The 15,501-nt window shown below is 36.9% G+C and overlaps 1 protein-coding gene across 1 annotated transcript; it reads right to left on the bottom strand.

Annotated features, from left to right (window-relative positions):
* Positions 1-2,631: 2,631 nt before the first annotated feature.
* On the bottom strand, positions 2,632-15,494 carry COMMD8 (COMM domain containing 8). The gene is made up of 5 exons (XM_068543014.1): positions 15,380-15,494; positions 10,763-10,918; positions 6,057-6,209; positions 4,552-4,707; positions 2,632-3,480 (listed from the first exon to the last, which is right to left on the bottom strand). The coding sequence occupies exons 1-5, from the start codon at positions 15,443-15,445 to the stop codon at positions 3,460-3,462; spliced, it is 552 nt and encodes a 183-aa protein (XP_068399115.1). The 5' UTR covers positions 15,446-15,494; the 3' UTR covers positions 2,632-3,459.
* Between the last annotated feature and the right edge of the window lie 7 nt (positions 15,495-15,501).

Raw genomic sequence — 15,501 nt, 5'->3', positions numbered from 1 at the left:
GCATACCCAGCTTGGTTTCTAATACCATTCTTCAATAAACTGAACCAGGGCTTCTTGGAGAAATGGTTGATTCTAGGACTGGGAAGGAAATTGACAAGATGAGCGTGGAGCACCTTGTATTGCCAGAAAGTTAAGGAGATAATATAAAATAAATAAATAAAATCCACCTCCACTGACAGGGGTATGTCAAAAGGACAAAGGAGCCAAGTGAAGAGCTCCAAATGGCCAAAGCTGAAACAATTTAAGTAATAAAATAAGTAATACTGGATTATAACCCAAAGTATAAAATAAATATCCATGAGTCCATACTATATAAATGATTAAATTAATTAATAAATATAAGAGACAAATCTATGTGGAAGAATTCCAAAGGATTTATGTAAATATTTGGACCTCAAGGAGGGGGAGCCTAATTCCTTAAGTTTGGGTTGCACATAGTGGCTTCCTTCCAAAGAGGACAGTATGGAAGAAGGAGAAATAAAGAATAACCTTACAGTGAAAAAACTTGACAAACACTACCTCCGCCGGGTGATCAAGGTCAATGTCAAGTCATAAATACTGTTAAGAGTCTGTACCCTTGAAATGATGTGATGTAAATGGCACTTTACCTCTGTGATCTTCCTGCCCAAAACCCACAAGCCCAGTGTACACAGGAGACAAATATTAAATTCCAATAGAGGAGCATCCTACAAAATATCTCACCCATATTCCTCACACTATCAAGGTCATCAAAAACAAGTATGGGAAATTATCACAGCAAGAGAAGCCTAAGGAGACATGACAAATATGAAATGGAATACTGGAAGAGAAAAAGGACATTAGGTAAAAACTTAGGAAATCTAAATAAACTATGGAATTTAGTTAATAATAATATATTGATATTAGTTCATCAATTATAACAAATGTTCCATACTAATATGTTAATAACAGTGGAAACTGGATGTGGGGTATATGAGATCTCTTTGTACAATCTGCTTGATTTTTCTGTATATCCAAAACTGTTCTAAAAAAATAAACTATTTACAAAAAAAAAAGAAAAAGAAAAAAAAAAGATAAGCCACAGATTAGGAGAGAATATTTAAATACTTTCAAGGCATATATGTGATAAAGACTTGTATCCAGGCTATATAAAGAATTCCCAAAACTCGGAAGTAAGAAAACAATCCAATTTAAAAATGGGAAACTGATCTGGACACTTCACCAAAGAAGATAATACAGACAGCAAATAAGCACATGAAAAGATACTCAACATCATTAGGGAAATGAATATTATTAAAACAACAATGAGATACCACAACACACCTAAGAACAGCTGAAATTAGAAAGATGGACCATACCAAGTGTTAGCAAGGAGGTGGAGGTGGAACTCTCACAGACTGTGGTATGGAATGTAAAATGGTAAAAATCACTTTGGAATACAGTTTGGCAGTTTCTTGAAAAGAAAAACATACACCTACCACATGATCCAGCCATTTCACTCCTAAGTATTTACTTCCAGAAGAAAGCATATGTCCATACAAAGACACATACAAGAATGTTCATAGCACTCTGTGTATTGTCACAGCCAAAAACTGTTAAGAACCAAAACATCCATTAACAGGTGAACCGATAAACAAATGATGGTGGAATTCTACAACAGAATACTTCTCGACAATAAAAAGGAATGAACCACTGATATATGCAGTATCATGGATGAACTTAAAATAATACTGAAAGAAGCCAGATCACACAAAAAAAGAACATACTGTATGATTCCATTTATATTAAACTCTGGAAAATGGGAACTAATCTGTAACAGCAGGAAGCAGATCAGTGGTTGTCTGGGGGGAAAGGGCGCAGGAGTAAGGATTACGAAGGAGTAGGATGACACTTTGAGGAGTGACTGGTTTTTCACCACCTTGAGGTGACGCTTTCATGGGTGTGCAGATGTCAAAACTGATCAGACTGCCCACTTAAAATATGTGCAGTTTATATCTGTCAGATTTCAATAAAGCGTTTACATATGGTAATATAGTAATAATGTAGTGAGAGAAGGACTAAGTAGAGTAAGGTTTTTCCCTTCTCAAAGGAAGGACTTTGTGGAGGGTTGAAATTCTGAAGGACCCTATATCAGTATTATTGAAAGTGCTCGCTTACAAACTGTTACTGGTCCACAACGACATACGGAATTTGCACAAGAAGGTAAAACAACTACCTCCCAAAGCACGCTGGTTAGTTCAGCTGATTTTTTTTTTTTCCTGGCCAAAATTTCTCAGTGAAGAAAGCAGTATATTGATGAACATTCTGGCACAAGCTCCACATGTAATCACCAAGCTGTAACAAACAGTTCATAGAGTGGCATTAGCCTACAGACACGTTTTGAGTAGCACCATCTAGACTGCACTCACTTTTATTAATCTTGCTAAGCCTACCCTCACCTGTATGATGAGAATAAGAGGGAATGCTCTGGACACCTCGAATAATAATCTGATGCTCTAATGAGTTATAAATCTTGCAAAAATCAGGCACCAATGATGTGTTATTGAGTTATGTAGAAAGTCATCTGAAATACAGCAATATATAAAAATAAAACATTTTTTATTTGCTCAAAACGCTTGTTTTTAAAGGTAACTGAAATTAAAAATGGTCTGTTTTCCAATGAAGTTGTTAACATCCAAAACTTCATTAAGAATTTATAACAAATTAAGAGTTTACAACAAATGTGGTCTATATACAGTCTTAGCTGACATTTTGATAGTAATGTATACTCTATGCAATGACATGTATTCTTTTTATCAGAGCATACTCTCCTGATCAGACACAGAAATACAGAAGTTACAGTGTTATTTTCATTTTTATCTATGTTCTAATATGAGATTTTAGTTTCTAGAATTCAAAACTCAAAATCGTTCACACAGATTTAGTGTTTTTTCATGTCTGGAGCACTTAGAAATTTTACATTTTATAAACTTTCCTTTGAAATATGAGAAAAACATGGAATCTCCTGAGTTACAGATGTAGCTTATACATTCTTTAAAAGTTATTTTTTAAAAATATCACAAATTAACCATATATATCCATAATAAACATCCTTGCTATTCACATAGTTCTTTAAGCAATATTCAAGTATATTTGTGCTTGTAAGTTTACATTACTTTAGAGGCTACTTTTAGCTTTCAATAAAACTGTATATCTATAAAGGTTTCTCAAATATTTAATAAATGAAGCAAAACAGTCATTATGAAAATATAAACTGCTATTATAGCCTTTTCATCTTTCATGTTTTTATGCATTTCTTGTCAACCATATAATTTCCTGTTCTTTAGGGAAGTTGATAAATTGTTGTCTTTGTAATCTCAACACTGCTGCTTTCTCAGCGGGCCATAAGAGTATACTGCAGGTTTTCTAACACATGGTATTCACTCTGCCATATCACTTGTAGCAGTGGAATCCGATAATGTTGGTATTCATCATTTCCAGTTATTTCAACTGCAGGACCACCTTAAAACACAAAGGGAGGGAAGGGCGGGAATCAGGTTATACCAGAATGATGCCAGTATCTGCTGAATGAGATGTTCTGAAATCTCTGAAGAAGGGGCTGGAGAACTGACAACAAGTACAATGCACAGAAGGCACAGGTCTGCCAGGATCCATGGTTCAGACTCATCTAACATTTACACCAGGCCCTGTCACACACCCCTTCAGACTTGTAGCCCCATCCAAAGGCAAGCCAGGCTACCAGTTTGTTACTGGGCATGTGGACCAGTCATCAAGGCACCATGATGGCCGAGCGACTGCAGAGTATGGAGGGAAGATGAAGTATACCAGAGTTTCAAAAAGATCGAGCCAAGAAGATGGGTTAGTGGCAAGAGAGGCTGGTAAGAATGACTGACTTTAATCCTTGAGACACGATCACTAGAGACGACGCTCGGCAACAAGGAAAGGAACATACGCAACGTAGGGAATTATGTTTATGTCTTCCTCACGGCAGCAGTTTCTACTGTCTAAATACTATTTTTCACATTAGTTAAACACTCGGAATTGTTACTGTTACTTAGCCGTTCCTTTGTAAATGTAAAGCTTTTGGTCCTTCATTAGCTCTATTTTGTCTCAAGCTGATTTTTGTCATAATAACTACAAACCATATTTTGTCTCCTATACTTAAAGCGATTTTCTACCATTTGTCCAGTTAAATAAGACAATCTTTTCTTCAAGATCATTAACTATTTTTAATCATTAAATGTCTTCAGAATCAACTAATTTCACAACTCCAAGTTAAAAAAATTTTTTTTTACCATTAATGAGCACTGCAGCAAAACAAATCTAGCTGGTATTCTTTAAAAAAATAACTACTTGATAAATTATGTTCTATTAATGTAAATTAAATTTATAATTAATGTAATATCTAAAACTAGAGAAGAACATATCAACAAAGTATCTTCTGTGCTTGACATAAAATATCAGGAACAAAAGAAATATTAAACATAAATGATTAGTTTTTCTTATATTACTCTAATAGTATCAATCAGAACTTAAATATTTTGAACCATACAAAAAAATTAAAACACATACCTTATTAGCTGCTTCCAAGGAATTTATTAGATTCTGCAGCTCTTCTTTACTCATTTCAACAGAATACGGCTTGACTTCACCATTTTCTTTTACATCTAGATGAAGGTTTAAAAGTGGCATTTGTAGTGTAGCAATCTTGTCACTAGAAAGTGCAAGCTGTTTAAAATGAGAAAAATACTAATTAATAAGTAGTATTAAAAAGGAATATATTAAATATGCATCAGAGCTTACGAACAACACGTTAAAGAAAAAAGAGTACTTCTGTTTGCTATGAAGTACAGGGAAATGTGAAAGGAATAAAAGAAATTAAACCCATGCCAAACCAGCATATATCTGAAGAACAGAAAAAGAAAAGAAAGTAGTTTAGGGAAAAAAGACAACCAGTCAGGATTTTATGGTAGGAGTAGAAATCTAGAGCAGCGTTATGGCTGGGAAGTACTGAATGGGTCCAATGCATCAAGAAACAGAGAATTTTAAAGAAGTGTAAGATAACAAGAGGATGAAAGTCCGTGTACAAAGATAAAACTAAAAACACTGGTAACTCTCAGAAATTAAGATGCTTAAATAATGAGCAGCTAACTCTCTACTAAACTATTGAAAAATGTTATCAAGATACCATCTTTGATCAAAGCCACTCAACAAAAACATTTGACACTTTTGCCTCTTCTACCTTCTGTCTAGAGGAAATGGAAGCACCAACTCTTTACGATACTAAAGCTTTTTGAAACAAGCATCATAGCTTCGCTGGCAGATGGCAAAGAGAAACTCAGTTTTCCTGAAATCTGAGCCAGTAACCCCACAATAACTGAATTTTGGAGTGCTACCACTTGCAAAAATTTACTTGGGCAATAGTAAAGGACTTCCTCCCTGACAACCAACCTCAAAGGATCTCCCTTGTGGTACATACACTACAGGACCAAACAAACCTTCACGTAGCTCCTCCATCCTCTCTCCAAAATACAGGACCCATAATATCTGAGAAAGCATCACCTTCAGGTTGTCCGCCTCATCAATAATTTTCCTCAATATTTCCAACAAGTGGTTTCTCAGCCTATGCTTTAGTATCAGCTATGAGAAGGAGTGTGCTAACTCAAAAAGAGGTTAAGATAATTTTCAGATACTCATAGTGGTTAAATTATTATTTCTTAGGTTGAACTGAAACCTATCTTATTACAAATCATATACTTTAGCCTTTGTCCTATTCGCCAGAGCCACAGAGCACATATCTATTCCTTCATCTACATGACTTTTAGTCCTTTAATGACTTAAAGCTTTACTTAATTAAATTTATTATACTTGTAATTTACTATACATGGTTTAGATGTCTGCAGTGCACTTACTGATGCCCAAGTTAACATAAAAGATGTAATTTTAATTATCTTTGATACATTTTTAGGGAAATGTATTCTCAAAAATACAGAAATTTTAGATATATAATATTACAAAAAATAAATCTATTCAAAAAATGAAATAAAAAGCATAAATACTAATAAATATATTCTCACCTTTAACTGCCAATCAAAATCCTGTAGCTGTGAAGAGGAAATATCAACTATTTCTTCCAACAGAGCCTGCTTGATTTCATCTTTCCTACTTTTTAAGCATTTCATGATAGCTTCTTGATGAGATGAATTCAACTGATCCAACTGCTGAGATATCTATGAAAATAAAAATAGATGGTTAGAAAATAAGTGAAAGGGCCTTTCTGTTTATTTTTTTAATTAATTTTTATTGGAGTATGGTTGCTTTACAATGTTGTGCTAGCCTCCACTGCACAACAAAATGAATCAGCCATACACATAGAGATATCCCCTCCCTTTTGGACTTCCCTCCCATTTAGGTTACCCCAGTGCATTAGGCAGAATTTCCTGTGCTATACAGTATGTTCCCATCAGTTGTCTATTTTATACATAGTATTGATAATGTATATGTGTCAATCCCAGTCTCCTAGTTCCTCCCACCCCACCCCTTTCCCCCTTGGTATCTGTACATTTGTTCTCTATGTCTCTGTCTCTATTTCTGCTTTGCAAATAAGACCATCTATACTTTTCTAGATTCCACATATATGCGGAATATGATATTCGCTTTTCTCTTTCTGACTTACTTCACTCTATATGACACTCTCTAGGTTCATCCACGTCTCTACAGATGACCTAATTTCACTCCTTTTTATGGCAGAGTAATATTCCACTGTATACATGTACCACATCTTCTTTATCCATTCCTCTTTTGATGGACATTTAGGTTGCTTCCATGTCCTGGCTACTGTAAACAGTTCTGCTATGAACACTGGGGTGCATGTGTTTTTTTGAATTATGGTTTTCTCTGGGTATATGCCCAGTAGTGGGATTGTTTGGTCATACGGTAGTTCTATTTTTAGTTGTTTTAAGGAACCTCCATACTGTTTTCCATAGCAGCTGTATCAATTTACATTCCTACCAACAGTGTATGAGGGTTCCCTTTTCTCTACACCCTCTCCACCATTTACTGTTTGCAGATTTTTTGATGATGGCCATTCTGACCGGTGTGAGGTGATACCTCATGGTAGTTTTGATTTGCATTTCTCTAATAATTAGTGATGCTGAGCATCTTTAGGGCCTTTCTGTTTAAAATGTAAACAACAGTCACACTCTCCTTTCACATACCCTTTAAAATAGTAGTATCAATAAATGAAAAAAAAAAAACTTCTATAACCATGAAACAATAAGATGAGGATGTATAACCAATAAACAAGAGGTTTTAACAAATTTTTGCAAAACAGAAAGTAAAAACGGCTGACCAATGAAGCAAAATAAGAGTGAATACACTTGAAAACCACTAAAGCTGGTATACCTATATTAATATATCAGAAAACATAGACTTTAATAGAGCAGGATAGCAAAAGGGTTGTTCAACAGAAATACATAACAATCATAAATTTGTGTGCACCTAATAACACCGCTTCAAAATATATAAAGCATCAAAACTTGGAAGAAGAGAAATGGGTAAATCAACTTTCATAATTAGAGATGTTAACAAACCTCTCAGTAACTGATAGAGACAAAAAAATCAGTAAAAATATAGCACTGAAAAACATTTTCTGCTTAACCTAACTACACATAGAACACTACACCCTACGATTGCAAAATACATATTATCTTCAAATGTATATGGGACATCCCCGAAAATGAACCATATGCTGAGCCATGTCGCAAATCACAACAGATTTCAAAGGATTGGAACCATACTATTTATATTTTTGAGCCACTGTGTAATTAAATCATAACTGAAAAAAAATTCCAAATATCTGAAAATTAAGCAACATGGTAACACAGTACTAAGTGACAAAAGAAATAAATCTTACATAAACACTTCCAGAGAAAAAGGAAAAAAAAAAACAAAACAAACAACTTCCTAATTCATTCCATGAGACCAGAATAAAACTTTATATTCTGACAAAAACATTATAGGAAAAAAAAATTATGGGCCAATATCACTCAAATATAGATGAAAAAATCCTAAACAAAATATTGGCAAATCAAACCAAAAGATACATTACAAAAAGATAATACATCATGACCAAGTTGAGTTTATTTTGGCAATGTAAGGTTAGTTTAACATTCAAAAATCAATGCAAGGCATCACATTAACAAAATAAAGGTGAAAAAAATAAATTCAGGAAAAAAGTATTTGATAAAATTCAATACCTATTAATGATAAAAATTCTCAGCAAAGTAAGAATTGTAGGAAGCTTCTTTAATCTAATCATGGATACCCATAAAATCATACAGCTAACATACTAAATTGTGAAATAGTGAACACATACATTCTCTGTAAGGTCAGGAACAAGGCACTGCTTTTTTTTTTTCCCCAAAACTGTCCTGAAGGTATTAGCCAGTGCAATAAGGGGGGAAAAAAAGAAATAAAAGGTATTAAAATTGAAAAAGAAAATGATTGCATACAAAAAAAATCCAAAAAAATTTATAAACCATTATATACAGTAAATAAATTTAGAAAGATTGTTGGACACAGAGTAAGTATATAAAAATCAACATTGTTTCCACATACTAGCAATATGCAATTGGAGAGCAAAATTAAAGAACATCAGAAACATCAGTTACTCAGAAATAAATCCAACAAAATAATTTGCAAGACCTCTACACTGAGAACTACAAAATATTAGAGCGAAACTGAAGTTAATCTAAATAAATGGAAGGTTATACCATATTCATAGATCAGAAGGCTCAGTACTGTTAAGATGTCAATTCTCTCCAAAATAGTCTAGAGAGTCAGTGCAATCCCATGCTATGCACTTAATGTCCCCTCAAAATTCATGTTAAAACGCTGACCTTCAAGGTGATATCGAGAAATGGGGCCTTTGAGAGGTAATCAGGTTTAGATGAGGTCATGAAGGTGGGACCCTCATAATGGGATTAGTGCCCTTATAAGAAGCACCAGAGAGTTTGCTCTCTGTCTCCACCCCTACCCCCACAGCCATGTGAGGACACCGAGAGAAGGCAATCATCTGCAGCAAGGAGAAAAGCCCTCACCAGGGACCAGAATCAGCTGTACCTTGATTTTGGACTCCCTAGACTCTAGAACTGCAAGAAATTCCTGTTATTTAAGCTACTCACTCCAAGGTATTTTGTTGTGGCAGCCCAAGCTAATACTCCCCATCAAAATTCCAGCAGGTTTTTTGGTTAAAACTGACAAGCTGATTTTAAAATACACCTGAAAATACAAAGGATCTAGAGTAACCAAAGCAATCTTGAAGAAACACAAGGTTGAAGCTCTTCTACTACCAGATATCAAAACTTAATGTAATATAGCTTTAATTCTACAATAATTAAGACACTGCAGTATGGGCAAACATAGACAAACAGACTAATGGAGTAGAAAGAGAGTCCAGATAGAGAACCATACATATATGGTCACCTGATTTCCAAGAAAGGCTGCACAGCAATTCTATGGGGCAAGGATGGTCATTTCAATAAATGGTACTAGGTCAAGTGGATATCATACGGAAAAATTTGAATGTGTCCCCTACTTCATACACAAATATTAATTCAAAATGCATCAATGACATAAATGTAAAAGTTAAAACAATCAAGCTTCTACAAGAAAGCATACAAAAATATCTTCATGGCTCTGGCACAAATATTTCTTAAACACAGCATTAATATCACTAACCATCAAAAGAAATACTAACAAATTGGACTTGATTAAAATTCAGAACTTCTATTCACCAAAAGATACTATTAAGAGACTGAAAAGGCAAGCAACATAAAAGATATTTAAAATACATATATCCAAGAACTCATATTCAGAATATCATCAAAATCAAAATGACAAACATACATAACTCCATTTTTTTTTTTCCAAGTGGGCAACCTACACAAACATGCCCAAATGACTTTTGACAAAGGTACAAAAGCAATTCAATGGAAGGATACCCCATGACCCTGCAATTTCACTTCAAGATGTCTATCCTAGAAAAGCTGGCCCATGTGTGTACAAAAAGACACATACAAAATGTTTGTAGCAGCACTATTCATAATAATGAAAGAGGCCATGACCCAACTGTTCATCAGCAGGGGGATAGAAAAATAAGTCCTACTAATTCCGATCACCAAATACTACAAGGGGTTAAAACACATAAACCAGATCTACATTTATGAACATTGGTAAATCTAAAACGCAATGTTGCAGAAAACTTACAAATGGATACAAACATTACAAGTTACACATTTAAACAGCTCAAATAATTGTATATATTGCTTAAAGACGCAAATATTCACACAATATAGAATACAAAACATGCACACAACTTCGCAAGTGGTAATCTCTAGGGGGAGGGTGATATTTATGTGTATCTGTAATGTCTTGTTTCTAAAACACACACAAACCTGAAATACATAAAATAAAATTTTAACAACTGTTTAATTGTGGTAATGGGAATATAGGTGTCAGTTATATAACTTTCAGTTTTCTTCTATATGATTTAAATGTTTCACAATTTTAAAAAATACAAACAACCAAAAACAAAACTACAAAAATCCAGAACTTCCACAGATTTTCCACTTACAATTATGAGGTTTTTATTGTTACCTATTATACACTTAATAATGATGGCCCTTGTTTTACATAGTGCCCTGAAGACCAACTTAATAAAAAAAAATCTGAACACAATTTATTATTTATCATAAGGTATATAAATTTGGAATGAAGTTACCTCTTCATCAGATAAATTTTTACCAACTACAGCTTTGAAAAAGTTGGTAATGTCTTCTAGAACATGCATCCATTCTGTTGAATCCCAAACACTGTGATAATCCTGGTAGAGAGGATAAGTTCGGCCACAAATGCCATCAATTATTTTGTGAAGAAGCTAGAGAGAAAAAAAAGAGAAATAAATGTAATTATAACTAAAATTATAAAACAGATTTATCTTCCTTGTAGTACATAAATGGTGTTGGGAGAAGTTCATGTTATCTTCAGGAGCAGCTGAGGTTGAAAAGCAACTATCCTTAACATTATTTTATTAATTAAAAGAGCTTCACACACACACACAAAAAAACAGACTTTCTGTAATTTTGTCCACCTTCAGAAGCTAATTTTATAGATACACTGTTGTTTCTCCAACGTTCCTGAAAGGAAGATGGTGAATGTAAAAGTTTCTCCTCGGGATTCCTTAGACATCGGATTTATACCAATAACCAAAAAACAAGGTATAACTCTTAGATCAAAGTCTTTTAACTGTAGATCTACACACCTCTTCTCTCCGTTTTCCACAAACCCACACTTACTTCTTTTGGTCCACTCCAAAAAAGCCCTCGGTGTCTTTCTTTCTCTTTTTTACATTCCTTTCTCTCTACTTTACCTTAATGCCAGCAATGGAAACCCTAACACATATATAACTAAACACAGTAACTAAGACTGGATTTTGGAACAAAACTGGCTAGTCTGAATCCTATTTCCACTACATACTAGTTTTGCCAAGTTATTTAAACATCCTGTGCCTGTTTCCTCATGTGTAAAACGAGGATATCATCTATCCCTATAATGTTGTATGGATTGAAGAATACATGCAGATCACTTGGCACACTCCTGGCATTAAACACTGCTTGCCATTGTTATCCTTCGTCGTCTTATTATTATTATCATCATCACTATTACTACTACTACTAATACTGGTACTATGTTCCATACCTTTAACATATATTAACTGAGTACCTACTATACCAGCACTATTCTAGGCAAATGATAAATACGGTTTTCCTTCTCAAGGGATATTTGTGTCTTGTAAGAAGCGTACTTGAACCCAAACAACTTGGAAATGCATTTAAGCAGCAAGGCTTCCAACTGTTTTCTCCTGGATCATATTCCAGTCCATTTTAAGCAATAACTCCTCTATAACACCACACATATCGGAACAGAGATGAGCAACTGGTGACCCTACTTCCAAATGACGGCTAAAGCACTATGTGAACAGAATTTTTAGTTATCATAAATTAACCAACATTTTCAACTTGAAATTCATTCAAAATTCTCTACCTATATTTCACCTTATCCCAAACTGTCCCCCATGCTAAAACAAAACTCAGAACTCAACTGAAAAATAAGAGTGCTATCCTTTTGGAATATATTTTTTTAATTAATTCACAAATATGTAATGAGCACTTCATTCCAGTTACTAAACAAGTTAATGTAAATACAAAGAAAAATAACTATAACAACTACCATTTATAGAGCCCGAATTATGTACCAAACACTGTGCTGATCTTCACTGTAACCCTGTGAAATAAGCCTTGCTATTACCCCCATTTTACAAATGAGGAAACTGAGGATAAATAAGATAAGGTCCTACATATCAGAGCCTCAGTCCATTAGAGAAAACTAATATATCAATAAATAAATGTAATTTAGGATGATAGGAGTCATAATACAAGTTTACAGAAGGTACAAAACAGCACAGAAGAAGGAGGGGAAAGTATGTCTTAAAAGGATGGTAGTTGGCCAAACAGGAGAAGGGCATTTCTAGTCACAAGCAGCTGCATATGCATAGGATAAAACTGTAAAACCACATGGCGCAATTTGGGAGATGACAGCATACAAAGCTGGAGAGGTGGTGGAGGCCAAAATCACAAAGGGCCTTGTATACAGTGCAAAAGAGCCGAGACTTTAATGTGTGTTCAATAGGGAAGCAACCTATTCACATATCTGCATTATGGTTCTATAAATCTGCCAACAGGTCGGGAGATATAAGGAGGGAAAAGGGAAAGAGGTGAGTCCAAAGGCTCCCATCTTCCATTTACCACCAAGAGGTTGGCGGGGGCGGGGGGGGGGGACTGATACTGTTGAGGACACTCAAACTGAAGCCAGCAGGGAGGTAAAGAAGATGTGAAAAGGAGGACCAAGGATGATACTCAGAATTTCAGGTTGAATGACTCGGAAAGTGGCGGTGTCACAAACCAAAAATGAGGCTATAGCTACAGAAGGAGTAAGTCAGGGAGAAAGACGAGGAGCTCAGCCAAGGATATACTGAATTTGAGATACCTGTGGGTGTATCTAAGCAGCAGCCTGACACTCAGGGAAGAGATTTTTGGATCCAGAGATTCAGGAGTCATCTACATACCTGGCAGTAAAGGTTATGGGCCGTATCTTTGTAGTACACAGGTAGAATGAAGACAGGAGCAGGAAGCTAATACAAGAGTCAAAGTCAACAGATCTGAGCATCTGTTTCCACTTTGCCACTTATTACAATAGTTTGACAACTTTGGGTAAGTTACCCAAACCCTCTACTGACATTTAGTTTCCTCATTTGTAAAATCAGAGTGAAGAGTTAAGATGGTTTTTCTTGATCCTGGTAGGATAAGTAAGTTTATTCCCTTCTATCTCCCCACACTGTCCCCATTGTACATAGAACAGAGAAGGAAGGAAGGCAGAGATTTGGGACTTATAAAAGCTGCCTACCACATACTCCTCTGTCACATTAGCAGGCTAAGCTCCTGCTCCCAACCTTCATCCATTGTAAATGGAACAGATTTGGGACTTATTCAAAGCTGCATATCATGGACACTGAAAGCCAGGCCACCATAGCCTGGGATCCAGATGTCAGGCCCAATGATAATACTGAGCTTAGTAAACATTAATTGATTCTTTCCTTCAGCAAACACTGATTAAGAAATCACCTTGGGCCAGACATAACTCTCAAGAACTGGGGATATAAACAAAGTATCTACCCTGAAGGAGTTCCGAATAAAAGAGACCAGTGGCAAGAGGACCAGTTAAGCAGCTGTATTCAAGGAAGACTTAATCAGGCCTCAATTGCTGGGGCACAGAAAAGGTGGGAGTAAACATGTTAACATATTAATTACAATACAAAGTGTTAGCACTCTTAAGTCAGAGGGCAAAGGACCACAGTTCCTAGAGCTCATGCTGAAACTCAATTTTGCAAATATATTGCCTTTTTTTTAGCTGTTGGCAAATTTCCTTAGGGTCATGAGACCTGGGGCACTAAGGGTTTTTTAACTTGAAAGTTCAAGGGAGAAAAAAAACACTTCTCAGTCAGATTCTCCTCTTATAGCAACCATTGGGTTTTCTTCCTTTCACACAGGTCACAGTCAAAATTTCGTTATATGTACTTACCGCCTCCACATTCCTCTCACCTTTCACATTAAAAATTTGCATTTGCCAAAAACAATAAACTGCCAGCACCTTTGGTATTAAGGCTAAACACAGAAGCATGGTATACAGAGACTCCTGCTCACCTGTCTAGACTTAGTCTCCCTGCTCTGCTTCTCACTCTGAACTTCAGCCTCTAAAACTAGAGCAGGTCCTGAAATTTCCCTGGGGCTGGCTTTCTTCTTCTACCTTTGTACCTGCTATTCCCTGGCCGGAAACTCTCTCTCTCCCCTCTGCCCAGTCTGGTTCCTACTCCTCCTTCAGGACCCAAGCTAGAAATCTAGGCAGCCGCTCTGGAAAACCTTCCCTTGCCCCTTCAAATCTGGGTTGCTACCTCTCCCACAAACTCCCTACTGGATAACTCAGTTTGGTTTCCTTGTTAGATGACAAGGTCCACCAGGGTACAGGCTGCCTCATTCACCATTTTACCTTATCCCATCAGGGCATTCAGCACATAGTAGACTTCAATGAAAAGTCGTCTGAACAAACGAATAAGGCTGCTTTTTCCAGACTCTCATAAACCAGGTTCCTTCTTAGACTGGAGTTGCCAACGTATATGTCACCTCCTGAGGTAAGGTCCACCTTGGACCACCCTACCTACAGTAAGTCTCCCAGTTTTGGTAGCATTTTTTTTTTTTTCTCTGTCGCCCTCAAGGGGGTATGGTATGCCTCTCTAGGTCACCAAAGCACCCCAAACACCTGGCACTGTGCCTAGTGCATGGGGAGCGTTGGGGAGCTTCGTGCTGAATGAATGAATGAATGAATGAATCGTATACGAGAGGTTGCAAACCACCCCGTCCAGGTTGTAAGTTTTCAAAGAACTACGGGGCGACTCCACCCCCCGGCCCGGGTCACTTGGTCCCGCCGCTCGCGGGAGCGAATAGGTAGTCCCCACTCAGGTGCGGGCGCGGCCCGGCGGGCGTCTGCGTGCAAACCGCCCAGAGAGACCACTGGAGGCCCGGGCGCAGAGGTGGCGACCCAAGCCTCGGCCTCCGCAACTCTCCACGGGGCGCAGGGGGCGGGCCACCCGAAATCACACCCCTTCCTCCTCCTTTCTCTGGGAAGCGGGCGCGAGCCCCGCAAAGGCGTCCAGGTGGGACCTGCCCCGCACGCCAGGCCGTCCCAGAGTCCGGCCCCGCGCAGCCGCCCCTGGCGCCCTCCTCACCTGCAGGCCCAGCTCGGCAGGAAGCTTCTGTAGCCGCCACAAGGGAACCCCCTCTTCCGGCTCCATCCCTGCGAGTAGTGGGGCTGGGTCACATGACCATTCCTGGCGTCTCCTTTGAGGCC

Source organism: Eschrichtius robustus, chromosome 4 (assembly GCF_028021215.1).
Source record: "Eschrichtius robustus isolate mEscRob2 chromosome 4, mEscRob2.pri, whole genome shotgun sequence".
NCBI lineage: Eukaryota > Metazoa > Chordata > Mammalia > Artiodactyla > Eschrichtiidae > Eschrichtius > Eschrichtius robustus.
This window is presented reverse-complemented; position numbering and strand designations above follow the sequence as displayed.